Here is a 16,500-nt window from a genome sequence, read left to right as displayed (position 1 = left end):
TAGGCCTCAGCACTTGTGAGAATGAGGCCAAAACATTGTTTCCATTTAAGTAAAGTATGTGTAAACCACGACCTACCCAACACAGATATGAAAAATTTCTGCTAGATTTAGTTATACTCTTTGCTATATTTGGCAGATTCTGGAGTGCTGTGCTGATGCTTAGGAATCGTGATTTTATGATGACCACTAACCATCTCTAATCGGCCTACCACTTATTTGAGTATATGCATCCTGTGGCTAAAGCTTTGTGGACACCCCTCCAAATTAGAGTTCCGGTGATTCAGAAATACTGTTATGCTACAGCATACAATGACATTTTAAACAGCTCTGCGCTTTCAACCTTTGGCCTACAGTTTAGGGAAGACTCTTTTATGTACCCTTGTGCAGAAAACCAGGTCCATAAAGACATTATTTGATTAATTTTTTTTTTTAAGAAACTTGAGTGGTCTGAAAAGAACCCTGATCTCAACCCTATTGAACACCTTTGAGAGGTTTCGAATGCAGATGGGGTCTTCTCCAAAATCTAACCCCACAAATACTATTTTGGGTGAATGGGCACAAATTCACAATGACAAACTCCAAAATCTTTTGGAAAGCATTTCCTGATTTTTCCTGCAAGCCTTTTAAACTTAGGATGATTAGGTATCCACAATTTTTTGGCTATACAGTCTGTGTAAGCTGTGTGATTTATCCATACACTCTCCGTTTGTCAATGGATTTAGGTCAAAGCACTTTAAAATAGCTGATGCTTGGGCTACTTTTAGAAGGAAGAAATGTTTTTTTTTTTTTCTCCTAGATCAGCTTTACTTCAAATTATGAGCTGAAAATTTTGTGTGGTATTGGATTTATTTGACTTTACCTGTTAACACACAGCAATTAAATCTTGAGGTTGGCAGACTGGAGTTGCTACTTTTGGGTTGGAAGAAGATTGGTTTGAACGCTTTCTTGGTAATAGCCAGTGATAATTTTTCTGGCTTCTATATAATTTAGGCAGAAAGACCATTCCTGCCCATCACTATAGACACTTGTCACATTTTATGCAGCTGTAAAACATCCATCCACACTACGCTGATGGACTTTAAACCTATTTGACTCTGTAGGTTCTTGCATATACTTGTTTTTTATCTTGTAACATTTGTTTTTTATTTTTGAATCGGAAGATTTTATAGTACAGCAAAACCATATAATGATCTAGTATAAAGAAGTGTAATAAGGGTATCCAAGCATCCTGGGAGCTGCATTGCATGATGGTCAAATTCCAGATTTGTTCCAAAGTTGTATATTCATGTATTGCTTTACCTCTACATTGGCCCTGAAGAACAATGGGGCATTTTCCAAGACCAAGAACTGTGCTTGAGCAGTTATGGGGACCTTTAGGATTTTTGTGGTTTTTGCATTATACACTGTCATATGAGAGTACTCTTATAAAAGGGCTAATGGCTCACATTGCCCCAGTTTGCATGGATTGTGCTGCATATCTATACAGAGGTGAACTTCACAGGCAATTAAAATGCATTGTTTCTCACCAATGGATTATGTTGAGAATGAGAAACTCAGATTTCATTGCCATTGCTGGTGCCCTCCTGAAAATGCTAAAAGTCTGACTGTCTCTGGCTTCATTAATATCTATTGCATTCTAAACCCAGAAAAAGTTAAAATTCTGAAAAGTTAGAATTCCTCATTGACGGTCAGAAAAAAATTCAAATTGAAGTATTAAAATAACTTAGCAACTTGCACTATCAGGAGGAAAAGTCTGTAACTGCAACTTGCATGCTTCTCTCATGACAGATGTACTTTTAAATATGCTCTATTGATTGAAAGATGATCTATGACCTGCTATATGAATTTTGTTGTAAACCTTTACCATTTACACCTGACATCTTTATTTTACAATTTTTTTTGAGCCTTGTGTTCTATGGTTTTCTGGTAAATGGCATGACACACTACATCCAGGCCAAGTTTTGGGTATTTAGAGCCGGATTTCTACATGTGTTGCTGTTAATTTAAGGTTGTTATTTTCAAAGTATTGGAAAATATATTTTAGGCAGTGTAAGACTTGCTGTGCTTTTTCCTGTATTAATGGTATTTTATGCACTTTGCCACTCTACCGCATTTTCTCTGCTATTTTTCTCTCAAACTCTGTTGCTCAGAATATCTTTTATGCTAGCCAAGGAGCCAGGGACTTGGACTTTTTATCTTGGACTGCTAAAGGTTCTCTCCCTCAGGTGAGTTGTGCTGTACCAGCCTTCATCAGTCTTTTCTTTCCTGTCCTGTGCCATATTCGTCCTGATCTCACAACACAAGTCTTTTCTGAATCTGTTTTCTGGCATAGTGCATAGAAAGAAACTTAACAGGTAAGCAGATAAACTTGTTGGAAACCTAAAGGTAGTAGGTGTGAAACAAAGCATGATTTGTTTTTGTACAGTGATTTGCTTAACTATGTGTAATTTGAAAAATTAAATCCTTGTCTCTATCATCCTCTTGAGGGACACAGCTTGTTCTTAACCACTTCATGTCCGGACACTTTTACCCCTTCCTGTCCAGGCCAATTTTCAGCTTTCAGCGCTATCACACTTTGAATGACAATTGCACGGTCATGCAACACTGTACCCATATGAATTTTTTAGCATTTTTTGAGACAGATAAAGCTTTATTTTCGTGGTATTTATTCACCACTGGGATTTTTATTTTTTGCTATATAAATGAAAATGTCCAAAAATTTTGAAAAGTTTTTCTTATAAAATTTTGCAAATAAATATTTTTATCATAAATCTTGGCCAAAATTTATTCCGTTATCTTTTAGTAAAAAAAAAAAACAAAAAACCAAATTAGTTTATAACCAAAAATTATAATTTGTAAAGCTATATATATATATATATATATATATATATATATATATATAAAAAAAAAACACCATCACACCCACAAGTACTGCTGGGGTGACTGTATGTAAAATAAAAAAAAATATATATGTGTGTGTGTGTGTGTATGTGTATATATATATATATTTATATGTGTATGTATGTATGTATGTATATGTATGTATGTGTGTGTGTATATATATATGTATGTATGTATGTATGTGTATATATATATATATATATATATATATATATATATACACACACACACAGTGGGGATCGAAAGTTTGGACACCCCAGCTAAAAATTTGTATTAATGTGCATAAAGAAGCCAAGGAAAGATGAAAAAATCTCCAAAAGGCATCAAATTACAGATTAGACATTCTTATAATATGTCAACAAAACTTAGATTTTATTTCCATCATTTACGCTTTCAAAATAACAGAAAACAAAAAAATGGCGTCTGCAAAAGTTTGGGCACCCTGCAGAATTTATAGCATGCACTGCCCCCTTTGCAAAGCTGAGACCTGCCAGTGTCATGGATTGTTCTCAATCATCGTCTGGGAAGACCAGGTGATGTCAAGCTCAAAGGTTTTAAATGCCCAGACTCATCTGACCTTGCCCCAACAATCAGCACCATGGGTTCTTCTAAGCAGTTGTCTAGAAAACTGAAACCGAAAATAATTGACGCTCACAAAGCTGGAGAAGGCTATAAGAAGATAGCAAAGCATTTTCAGATGTCAATATCCTCTGTTCGGAATGTAATTAAGAAATGGTAGTCATCAGGAACAGTGGAAGTTAAAGCAAGATCTGGAAGACCGAGAAAAATATCAGACACAACAGCTCGCAGGATTGTGAGAAAAACAATTCAAAACCCACGTTTGACTGCACGATCCCTCCAGAAAGATCTGGCAGACACTGCAGTTGTGGTACACTATTCCACTATAAAGAGATACTTGTACAAATATGGTCTTCATGGAAGAGTCATCAGAAGAAAACCACTTCTACGTCCTCACCACAAAAATCATCGTTTGAACTTTGCAAATGAACATATAGACAAGCCTGATGAATTTTGGAAACAAGTTCTGTGGACCGATGAGTTTAAAATTGAACTTTTTGGCCGGAATGAGCAAAGGTACGTTTGGAGAAGAAGGGGCACAGAATTTAATGAAAAGAACCTCTGTCCAACTGTTAAGCATGGGGTTGGATCAATCATGCTTTGGGGTTGTGTTGCAGCCAGTGGCACAGGGAACATCTCACGAGTAGAAGGAAAAATGGATTCAATAAAATTTCAGCAAATTTTGGATGGTAACTTGATGCCATCTGTGAAAAAGCTGAAGTTAAAGAGAGGATGGCTTCTACAAATGGATAATGATCCTAAACACACCTTGAAATCTACGGGGGATTACATCAAGAGGCGTAAACTGAAGGTTTTGCCATGGCCTTCACAATCTCCTGACCTCAACATAATTGAAATCTATGGATAGACCTTAAAAGAGCAGTGCGTGACAGACAGCCTAGAAATCTCAAAGAACTGGAAGACTTTTGTAAGGAAGAATGGGCAAAGATACCTCAAACAAGAATTGAAAGACTCTTGGCTGGCTACAAAAAGCGTTTACAAGCTGTGATACTTGCCAAAGGGGGCAGTACAAGATATTAACTCTGCAGGGTGCCCAAATTTTTACAGATGCCATTTTTTTGTTTTCTGTTATTTTGAAAGTGTAAATGATGGAAATAAAATCTAACTTTTGTTGACATATTATAAGAATGTCTAATCTGTAATTTGATGCCTTTTGGAGATTTTTCCATCTTTCCTTGGCTTCTTTATGCACATTAATACAAATTTTTAGCTGGGGTGCCCAAACTTTCGATTCCCACTGTATATAAATAATTTTAATTTTTTTTTTTTTTTTTTACATACTATCACCCCAGCAGTACTTGTGGGTGTGATAGTGTAATAAAAAAAGAGAGAAAAAAACAAAAAAACACCGATTGCTTTTACACCCATAAAGGCTGTAAAAGCAATAATCTCTCCTTCTCTCTGGCTGCATTCTTGCAGCCATTGAGAAATACTGTGTGAGCTGTTATTGGTCACAGCTTGTCACATGGTACAGGGCTGTTGTGAATAGCCTTGTACCATGTGACCTCTGTGATCATTCACAGATTTCACATGTAGTAAGCAATGATCTCAGAACTGACATCTTGCTTACTACTCTGCATGTGATCACTGATTGGCCAGTCAGTGATCACGTGATCACTGATTGGCCAGTCAGTGATCACTGATTGGCCAGTCAGTGATCACTGATTGGCCAGTCAGTGATCACGTGATCACTGATTGGCCAGTCAGTGATCACGTGATCGGGACCTCGCACAGAGGTCCCGTACGATGATCGGTGTTCCACTGTGTCTGGAGTATCCAAGCAGGGGGCTGGGAGGCAGTTTATAAATGGCCACCCGCCCCTGCACTGCCACCGTCTGGCTGGACGGGAGGTGGTTAAGAAACCTAGGGCTATGCTGCCTCCTACAGTATAATCCTTTGTTTAACAAAGATGTGTCCCTCAGTTGAGTCCTAGATGAGCACAACATTCCTTTCAGAGTGTGTCCCTTAACGGACTCCTACAAAAGGATTTTACTGGGAGTTTGCAAATGTTGTTTAGAGAGGGCTGTCCACTATTGCTGAGTGACTGAGGGCATGATTTAGGGTACATACCCGGAGACTGTGGTACTGCTGCAGAGATTAACAGCTGAAGTGAGAGAATATATCTATAGCACAATAATTAATTTGCTCCACAAGACTGTCTTTCATCTGCCTTTTTCCATCACTTCCCCATGAAAGCTTAAACATACAAAAAAAGTTCTTTGTTCTGAGACTAAACCTGTTTTTTAAATAGTGGAAAATGTTTCATGTGGTGGAAAACCAACACTGTTTATCACCTAGAAAACGCCATACCCACAGTGAACCATTGTGGTGGTGGTAGCATAAATTTCCAATGTTGATTTCACTGATGGGGACTAGGAAATGGATTGAGGGTGAGATGGATAGTCAAATACAGGGTTGTGTTAGAGAGAAAACCTGCTTGTTTTTTCTGTGATTTACCTGACTGGTGTCATTTTCCAGCAGCTCATTTACCTTTAACAGTCAGCCAAGGCTACACTGGAGTGGATTAAGACCAACAGTCTGGATGTCTAAGAAGGGTTTGTTAAAACTGAGAATAGGCAAACATTCCCGGAATTATTTGTGCAAATTTGGTAGAGATGTGCTCCAATAGTCACAACTGTAATTGTTGCAATGCAAAGGTTTTATAAACCTTTTTCAACTTTTCTGTCACCAAAAAAAAAAGTTTGCACATTTTGAATATTAATAGTAGTGTTAGACCATCTGGGTTTTTCATCTTAACACAATGAGCATAAATAAATTCCCCAGTAAACTGTTTGTTACAATTCTAACCACAACACCTGCAGTTTACAAATTTCAGTGCAGCTGGTTAATTATTATTTATTTATTTTTCATTGGAAGAGTTGTGTTTCTATGCCTAGCTTGGTCATTTTGTAATAGGAAAGCAGGAAAACTGGCAGGATCACCAGATATTTCACACAAAGGAATAAATACAAAGAGGACTGGATAATTTTCAACATGAGTAACTGGTACGGCGTACACATCAGGAATATGAAATGTTAGGATAACATTTTTTAAAGTGGTTGTAAAGGCTGAAGGTTTTTACCTTCATGTATTCTGTTCATCCTTCTGTGTGCTGCAGCTCCCTTAGCCCCCTCAATACTTACCTGAGCCTCATCGCGATCCAGCGATGTGAATGACAGCCTTGACTGTCCTGGGTCTCTGCCTCCTCATTGACTGAGACAGCAAGCGGGAGCCATTGGCTCCTGCTGCTGTCAATCGCAGCCAGTGACACACAGAGCAGTGGGTGCCCCTATAGCAAGCTGCTTGCTGTGGGGGCACCCAACAGACAGGAGGAGCCAGGAGGGCCTGCGGGAGACCTGAGAAGAGAAGGATCTAGGCTGCTCTGTGCAAAACCACTGCACACAGTAGGTAAGTATAGACATGTTATTTTACTCAAAAAAATAACTAAACCTTTAGAATTGCTTTCAACATTGAGGATTTAAAGAAGGACAGGCAAAGCTCGTTGACTGACAGTCACCAGCTCCTCTGCTCACGGAGAGCTGAGCTATCAGCAATCTGTGATCGCTCAGTTCACCGTTTGAGCCAGTGGGGGGACAGATGCAACATTGGACCAATGCTGCATCTACCTAGGTAAGTAGGTTTAAAAAAAAAAAACTACTCCTTTTTAGTATCACTTTAAAGTATGTTGTGGTAAAGAAATGGTAAAAATCCTAGTTTGATCTTTTCCATTTTGTAGTGGTTCACCATAGAATTCAAAAGTCCCAGGTTTTGGGGATTGCGAGTACTTGAAAAGTACTGTACAGATGGATTTTGAAGTATCCGTTTTGAATATGCTGAAACCGTATCAGATATGTAAGAGAAGTGAATGTAGCATCACTAATAGCTTGTAAAAAATAATGAGGAAAATAAGGGGAACGTTTTGAGGCATTGTTAGTTAAATCCCCATTGTAAACGCTGTCCTGCAAAAACACCAGTTTTGCGCATAGTTTTGAAAGTCCTTTTAAAGATCCTTTTCAGTAATAACTGTATGACAATCTGTGATGAATGCCCTTATTGGACTGGGATTTTGTGAAGCTATGTATCCAGGGATTTGTGTACCTAAAAGACCTTTTTACAGCTTGATTAATGCATTTGGTATGCTAGATTTCTATTTTAGTGAATTTCTCTAAGGAATGTAATACAACTTGTATCTTCTAAAGTACCTGCAGCAATAACGGATGAGATCCAATTGACATAAACTGGTTCCTGAGAAATGTTTTCCACCTAGCCATAATTTACCGTCTGTGTCATGTGTCCCTTGGGCTGCTGTCTCCTTGTTTAGGTGAAATCTTCCTTCTCCAATGCCTCATCACTCTTTCACCATAATCTTCCAGTGTGAGGGAGGCTTAATAAAAACTGAGGGAGCTGTAACAGGCACTCATGAAGACTGCACATCTATGCCTGTCCGTTTCATTCAAAGAAACGTCTTTGAATGGGGATGCTGGGTGGAAAGAACTTTGAATGGAGGATGATTGAAAGGTCCACCCCCTCTTTTTGTAGATCTTATTTAATTCATAGAATCTGTAGTACAGCTTCCGTTAATGTAGTCAGAGTGGGAATAGTCTGGCACTCTTGAAGTTCTATTAGCCCCTGCCGCTGTATTTAGCAAGGCATAAGAGGGGAAAAATGTCGCCTAAAGCAAAAGAGAGCAGCACAAGAGACACATCACACTGATGTTGGGTCATGTCCCTTTTTGCTCATTTTTTTTTTTTTAATTAACCTGGGCTTTTTTTAATTAACTTTAGTTGTAAAGGCTCAAGGTTTTTTATTTTTTAACCTTCATGCATTCTATGCATGAAGGTAAAAGACTTTCTGTGTGCTGTGCCCCGCCCCCCCCCCCAAAACGTACCTCAGCCCCTTCCTGATCCAGCAATGTGCACAAAGGCCTGGGCACCCCCAGTTATCTCCCTCCTCATTGGCTGATACAGTCAATGAGGGCTGAGTGGGGGGTGGGACTGAGCCTGCTCAGGTGCCCCCATAGCAAGCAACTTGCTATGGGGGAACTAGGCAGGAGGGAGGGGCTAGGAGTGCTTCCGGGGGACCCAATGAGGATTGTGCCTCCACTGCACAGAGCAGGTAAGTATGGCATGTTTGTCATTAAAAAACAACAAACAAAAAGCTTTCATGTATTTTTTTTTTTTTTTTCTTTTCCTTTACATATACCTTAATTCCTGCAATTTTCTAGATGATACTCATTTCAATCTAAGACAGCTTTTCACATTAAGTAACAATTTTAGTAATGCTTGCTGGTTTCATCATGTCCCACTGCTGTCTAGTGATATATTTTTATTTTATTATTTTTTTTTTTTTTGCCTTTTTGTTAATGAAAAGTTTCCATATATATTATTGCTTATTGCCTAAGGTTTTGGTCAAATTATGTTCCAGTTGTTTTGTTCCTCCATAAAGAGTAAATTCTGCTTTGTGTGATTTTAATACATCAGTCTTGTTACCTTGATAACTGTGGGTGAATGGACACTATGGGAACTATTTTAATATGAACAATAACAAGTGCCCAAAGAAACCATACATGACAATTTTGGGTGAAATTTGATATAAGCTACTACACTTTGCACAGTTTTACTTGCTGTTTTACACAAATTATAGAATAGTTTGTATTTTATGCCAGGATTCTTTTTTTTTGCTATGATTATCTTTGTTTATAGAAAATGTTATGGCAGTTTATGTAGTCAGTTACCTGAAACACATAAAAGCATAAATGTTTTCGCATTTTTTCCATCTTATAATGTATGTCCTGCAAAGGATATTCAAAACTGGTACACTATAGTGATAATGTCATTAATAATTATATCAAAATATGTATGTATAATAGGCTTGGAGAGGAGCCTAATGTTTTTGTTTATGAATCTATTTGAAAACAATTGTCAGCTGCTTAATTGCTACCATTTTGTCCTTGTACATGTATATGTGGAGCGTATTCTGTGAAGTAAGCCTGGAGGTCTCATGATAAAGGCTGGTTCTCTCTGGTCCCTGATCATGACCATTTTATGTATGTCACTGAAAAACACATGCTCACAAGTGCATGCAATGTCCTCACTGCATGTTGAAAAATGTGACTGTCTACGCCCTCATTAGTGTGTATGTGTGTGTGTGTGTATATATATGTATATGTGTGTGTATATGTATGTATGTGTATATATATATATATGTATATATATATGTATGTGTATATATATATATATATTTATATTATGTAAAGCTAGAACCATCATGTGATCAACTTTTTCTTGATGTGCAAGCAGGAAAAATGTTTTCCCTTTTTAAATAGGGATCTGATTCCAATAAGGGAAAATGTAACAGTTCGGTTCATCTCAGCAGGAAAGCCTTAGTGGAGCGTGATGGGCGAGGGGAAAGCCTTAGTGGCGCCTGATGGGCTAGGGGAAAGCCTTAGTGGCGCCTGATTGGCGAGGGGAAAGCCTTAGTGGCGCCTGATGGGCGAGGGGAAAGCCTTAGTGGCGCCTGATGGGCGAGGGGAAAGCCTTAGTGGCAAGTAATGGGCGAGGGGAAAGCCTTAGTGGCGCGTGATGGGCGAGGGGAAAGCCTTAGTGGCACGTGATGGGCGAGGGGAAAGCCTTAGTGGCGCCTGATGGGCGAGGGGAAAGCCTTAGTGGCGCGTGATGGGCGAGGGGAAAGCCTTAGTGGCGCCTGATGGGCGAGGGGAAAGCCTTAGTGGCGCCTGATGGGCGAGGGGAAAGCCTTAGTGGCGCCTGATGGGCGAGGGGAAAGCCTTAGTGGCGCCTGATGGGCGAGGGGAAAGCCTTAGTGGCGCCTGATGGGCGAGGGGAAAGCCTTAGTGGCGCCTGATGGGCGAGGGGAAAGCCTTAGTGGCGCCTGATGGGCGAGGGGAAAGCCTTAGTGGCGCCTGATGGGCGAGGGGAAAGCCTTAGTGGCGCCTGATGGGCGAGGGGAAAGCCTTAGTGGCGCCTGATGGGCGAGGGGAAAGCCTTAGTGGCGCCTGATGGGCGAGGGGAAAGCCTTAGTGGCGCCTGATGGGCGAGGGGAAAGCCTTAGTGGCGCCTGATGGGCGAGGGGAAAGCCTTAGTGGCGCCTGATGGGCGAGGGGAAAGCCTTAGTGGCGCCTGATGGGCGAGGGGAAAGCCTTAGTGGCGCCTGATGGGCGAGGGGAAAGCCTTAGTGGCGCCTGATGGGCGAGGGGAAAGCCTTAGTGGCGCCTGATGGGCGAGGGGAAAGCCTTAGTGGCGCCTGATGGGCGAGGGGAAAGCCTTAGTGGCGCCTGATGGGCGAGGGGAAAGCCTTAGTGGCGCCTGATGGGCGAGGGGAAAGCCTTAGTGGCGCCTGATGGGCGAGGGGAAAGCCTTAGTGGCGCCTGATGGGCGAGGGGAAAGCCTTAGTGGCGCCTGATGGGCGAGGGGAAAGCCTTAGTGGCGCCTGATGGGCGAGGGGAAAGCCTTAGTGGCGCCTGATGGGCGAGGGGAAAGCCTTAGTGGCGCCTGATGGGCGAGGGGAAAGCCTTAGTGGCGCCTGATGGGCGAGGGGAAAGCCTTAGTGGCGCCTGATGGGCGAGGGGAAAGCCTTAGTGGCGCCTGATGGGCGAGGGGAAAGCCTTAGTGGCGCCTGATGGGCGAGGGGAAAGCCTTAGTGGCGCCTGATGGGCGAGGGGAAAGCCTTAGTGGCGCCTGATGGGCGAGGGGAAAGCCTTAGTGGCGCCTGATGGGCGAGGGGAAAGCCTTAGTGGCGCCTGATGGGCGAGGGGAAAGCCTTAGTGGCGCCTGATGGGCGAGGGGAAAGCCTTAGTGGCGCCTGATGGGCGAGGGGAAAGCCTTAGTGGCGCCTGATGGGCGAGGGGAAAGCCTTAGTGGCGCCTGATGGGCGAGGGGAAAGCCTTAGTGGCGCCTGATGGGCGAGGGGAAAGCCTTAGTGGCGCCTGATGGGCGAGGGGAAAGCCTTAGTGGCGCCTGATGGGCGAGGGGAAAGCCTTAGTGGCGCCTGATGGGCGAGGGGAAAGCCTTAGTGGCGCCTGATGGGCGAGGGGAAAGCCTTAGTGGCGCCTGATGGGCGAGGGGAAAGCCTTAGTGGCGCCTGATGGGCGAGGGGAAAGCCTTAGTGGCGCCTGATGGGCGAGGGGAAAGCCTTAGTGGCGCCTGATGGGCGAGGGGAAAGCCTTAGTGGCGCCTGATGGGCGAGGGGAAAGCCTTAGTGGCGCCTGATGGGCGAGGGGAAAGCCTTAGTGGCGCCTGATGGGCGAGGGGAAAGCCTTCGTGGCACGTGACAGTGGCTGTCCATACATGAAGTCAGCGTTGTAAAACCTACACATTATAGCTCCATTATATGATGGTGTATAGAACGAAAGTCAACAAATCAGATGAGCTTCAACCACCAAGCTTTTGAGAAGATAGGATACAGAAACCTTGGGCGGATTCCTTTTTTATGCATGTTAAGCTTAGATAAATTGGTGCCAATTTATTCAGATATGACCTGATCATTAGATTAGCATGCTAGCACACACAAAAGTCTGAATATCTGATGGTTTCCTCATGTTTGTATAGCTTGATTGAGGTTAAAATTACTTTAAGATTGCAGTATACAGAGTTGCATGTTTAATTTTCGTGATATTAATGCTACAACATAACATTAGCATTTTTGTGAATGCAAAAGTAAATTCCTGAAAAAAACCTTTTCACTGTATGGAAGGTGTCTGTTTGCCGCTGGTGTAGTAAAGAGGAGTGCAAATCCCTGAAGTGCAGTTCAGATAAATTACTACTTTGAAAGTTAAACTCCAGGCACTTGGAAAAATATGTTTTAAATGTTTCCTTTTGAAAGGAATTGCCATTTCAATTGGGCAATCTTTGATCTGCCCCAGCCTGATCGCATAGCCAGGTCCTACACCTCATTGCAGACTATGAAGCAGTTAAAGGGGAAACCTAGGCTGAAACCTAAATTGCACAGTTTAAATGTGTCTCGCACAAACTATATTCACTGTGCTTTTTGTAACTTCAGTTACACCATTACCATGGACACACCACATGTTAAATGTTTCATTTAATAAGAATTGCATATAAGTAATAAAATGTCTCAGTTTAGAAAAAGTCAAAACAAAATGTAAAACAAGATTCACACAAAATCATTAAAGCTTTTTATACTGCAAGCCCATTTTGTGATTGGGAGATGGAGCAGAAATGCTGAGATTATGCCTTTTGCTTTTCCGTGCCTTAATTTATGTATGGTAGAACTGACAACATTGTGCAGGGCAGTGCTGACCCACAAGTCAGGTCAGGGAGTACATGGAGTTGTAGGAGGCTTATGTTACAACAGATTTGGGTACTTTTTTTTTTTTTTTTTTTTTTTTTTTAATACCAAACAGGACTTTATGGTGTTTTCCTTTTGGAGTTGGGCTTTAAAGCATCAAGCAACATGTGCTCACTTAACAAAAATTTGTTGGGCACTAGATGTACATTTTCAGCAGTGGAAGCTACATGGATCTAGGAATAGGCCTTTGGCATTTACTGGACTCCTGGAGTGCTATCATTTCTGGACTCCTGGAGTGCTAACATTTCTGAACGGTCAATCCACCGTACTGGGTTTTTTTTTTTCTACAGCATTGTGGATTATCTCTGAAAGCATGAGTCCTTTTTACTGGAAAAGGTGCTACATGGTGACCACGTTACACTTGGATTGAAATCTGCCTTTATACATGAATATTACATTTTCTTTTGCTCAGCAGTGGGTTGGTATTTTTATTGGCTCAGAAATTGGAAGCGTGTTATGCATGTTCATTTATGAATGGTTATATTTGAACGAGTAGAGAGATAAACGGAAGTATTGATGATCTGCTTTGTTTTATCTGTCAGGAGCAGGTAGCAAATTCGGAAGATTTATTGAAAGACTTCAATGTGCGTTGCACACAGGAAATGACAATGCAAGAGCATGACGTCCCAGTACTCAGGGGCGGACCTGGATTCTACAAGGTAGTGAAGACTGGGCCCTCTGGTCACAACATCAGAAGCTGCCCAAACCTAAGAGGTATCCCAATTGGAATGTTAGTTCTGGGAAACAAAGTCAAGGCTGTGGGCGAGGTATGGACTCTTCTAGCTACAGTTGATGACTTGCTTAACTCCTCTAATGTCATGCAAATATCAAAGCAACAACGCTTTACTTTCCTTAGATGTCCTTACTGTTTTATTTGCATACTATTATAGCATTGCTAAACTTGCACATTTTCATAGGACAGTTGTGTTGCTTTTCTCAAATGATACCAAATGAGTTTATGCTGGAAGGCTGTCCAAAGCAATGATCACTTATGGAATTCCAAGTATGCTCTGGTTTTTCTTTAGCTCTTAAAATGATAGTGTAAATTTTGGAGCTTCTTTGTGTAAAGTATGCTTCAAGGTGTAGTGTGTCATGCTATTTCTCAATCCACCCTTTGGAGTTTGTGAATGCCTTATTACAAATCTGAACCATTTCCTGCTGTGCTTGTCATTATTTGCTAGACGTATTTTCTCTGTTGGCTGTTTTGAATCCTGATAATTTTGAGATGTGTATACTTTAACTTTATTTTAACCTTGTGTCATGCTGGAAAGGCCATACATTTCTATGAGTATTGTAGCATGCAGCCATTTTTGTTTTTTGATCCACCCAATAATGTTAAGATCTGCATGAATGTTGTGATCTCTATTCTTGTGCTAGGTGGTCAGTTCTGAAGGTACATGGGTACAGTTGGATAAAAACAGCATGGTAGAATTCTGTGAGAATGATGAGGGTGAGGCTTGGTCCTTGGCTAGAGATGCTGGAGGCAATCAATATCTCCGTCATGAAGATGGCAAGTATATGTAACTCTAATAGCAATTAAATTATTTCATACTCTAACTTGTGCCTAAACACCCACACCCTTCGGTTTTATTTTTTGTGTTTCAGTGGTAGTCCGAGAGCTTTAGCTCAGCACCTTGTTTGGAAACATTCTCTTGTTTGAATATTCACTAATGAGCGAAAACACAAAACATCTTCGATACTATTCTGACATCTCTCATACCATTTTTATAAATGGTCAAAAGACTTGATTAGGAACATTTTTCACTGCCAGACAGACTAGGAATAATGGGGAGTTCAAAAAATCTACTGTTGGCACATCTAATATTTACCTGCTTAACTTGTATTTTTTTTTATAGTTTCATTCAGCTAACAGTATACGTGTCTGTATGTTCATTGTATATATGTATTAGTGTTTTATACACATTATTATAAAAGGCACTTCATATTAAATTTCAATTTTACAGTGTAGGAGCATATAAAATTACCATGCAAGGTCACTATCCATAGCCTTGCCTAAAGCTAGGTGCCAGCAGCAATATAATTTATTTTTTGCCCATCCATTGCTTAGTGGGCATTTCATTTACTAGAATTAGCTAATTGCTCTAACATCAGGAAAATAAACCATAACAGCCTCTAATGTCCAAAGCATGGTGCTTAAATTATCCAGTGCAATGTGTACACATTTCCCAAAAGTAATCCAATCATAGTGTGCCCCGCCATTAAATGTACAAACCTATAAATCAAAGAATTCTTCAGCCATGTAATTAATACTGAAACACTTGTATATGTACTCCGTTTTTGCTTTTGATAACTTTGTTGATGCTTTAGGAAGCGGAAAATATAATTATTTTTTTTTGTCCATTGAGGGACAGTCTTTAACCACTTCCCGACCGACCATTGCATATAAACGGCCGGACGGTGGCACTACAGGTTCGGGTGGCCGTTTATAAACGGCCTCCCCGCACCCTGCTTGTGCGCGCTCCCTGGAAGCGCGCAGCAACGCGATCCGGTGCCCACTGTGTCCTCCGGACACAGTGAAACACCGATCGTCGGACGGGACCTCTGTACGAGGTCCCGATCATGTGATCACTGATTGGCCACTCAGTGATCACATGCAAAGTAGTAAGCAAGATGTCACTTGTGACATCATTGCTTACTACGTGTGAAATCTGTGAATGATCACAGAGGTCACATGGTACAAGGCTATTCACAACAGCCTTGTACCATGTGACAAGCTGTGACCAATCACAGCTCACTCAGTACTTCTCAGTGAGTGCAAGAATGCAGCTAGAGAGAAGGAGAAATGATTGCTTTTACACCCATATAGGATGTAAAAGCAATCGGTGTAAAAAAAAAAAAAATCTTCATCACCCCCCACAAGTAGTACAGTGCCACCATGGTGACACTGTACTGCTAGGGTGACAGTATGTAAAAAAAAATAAAAATGTAAAAAAAATGTTTAAAAATTCTAATTTTTGGTTATAAACTAATTTGGATTTTTTTTTTCTACTAAAAAGATAACTGAATACATTTTGGCCAAGATGTATGATGAAATATTATTTATTTGCAAATTTTTTTTAAAAAAACACTTTTTTTTAAAAAATGTTTGGACTTTTTCATTTACATAGCAAAAAAAATTAAAATCCCAGCGGTGAATAAATACCACCAAAATAAAGCTTTATCTGTCTCAAAAAAATGGTAAAAAATTCATTTGGGTACAGTGTTGCATGACCGTGCAATTGTCATTCAAAGTGTGATGGCGCTGAAAGCTGAAAATTGCCCTGGTCAGGAAGGGGGTAAAAGTGTCCGGTCTGGAAGTGGTTAACCTTTGGGCTATACTGCCATCTGCAGGTGGTTTGTACACTGGCAAACAAAACTGTAGGGGCACTCTAGGATAACCTTTTCTACTACTAGAATGTCTTTGAGGGATGGACATCTTTTCTTCAGCTCTGCTGTGTCAGACTGTTTTTGTTTTTTGTTTTTTTTATTTATTTATTTTTTTTTCTTCCATGTTTTGTTTGCAATCCAGACTCCTCTCTGGAATACTCTGGCTGGGCAATGAGTGGACCTTGAGGGATAGCCTGGAAGTGACCTTCCAGACTCCCCTGTAGCAATTGGACCAAGCACGTGCACATCGCTGGGTGCCTTTTTATTCTCTCTTTCTGTAGGTTTTTG

At 40.9% G+C, this 16,500-nt stretch overlaps 1 protein-coding gene across 18 annotated transcripts in view; it reads left to right on the top strand.

Annotated features, from left to right (window-relative positions):
- The window catches only part of MYCBP2 (MYC binding protein 2), a 304,426-nt gene that overhangs the window by 209,474 nt on the left and 78,452 nt on the right, over nt 1–16,500 (top strand). For 13 of the 18 annotated variants that reach the window (XM_089680411.1, XM_089680398.1, XM_089680410.1 and 10 more), the window contains 3 exons: nt 2,151–2,225; nt 13,368–13,592; nt 14,203–14,335. In XM_089680411.1, coding sequence (XP_089536537.1) covers nt 2,151–2,225; nt 13,368–13,592; nt 14,203–14,335 — 433 coding nt within the window. The remainder of the gene's footprint in view (nt 1–2,150; nt 2,226–13,367; nt 13,593–14,202; nt 14,336–16,500) is intronic. The other 5 variants (XM_089680408.1, XM_089680402.1, XM_089680412.1 and 2 more) reach the window with 2 other exon arrangements.

Source organism: Staurois parvus, unplaced genomic scaffold, assembly GCF_062004578.1.
Source record: "Staurois parvus isolate SC_StPar_1 unplaced genomic scaffold, SC_StPar_1.0 ptg000243l, whole genome shotgun sequence".
Lineage (NCBI taxonomy): Eukaryota > Metazoa > Chordata > Amphibia > Anura > Ranidae > Staurois > Staurois parvus.
The sequence above is the reverse complement of the archived record's forward strand: the minus strand, read 5'-3'. Positions and strand labels throughout refer to the sequence as shown.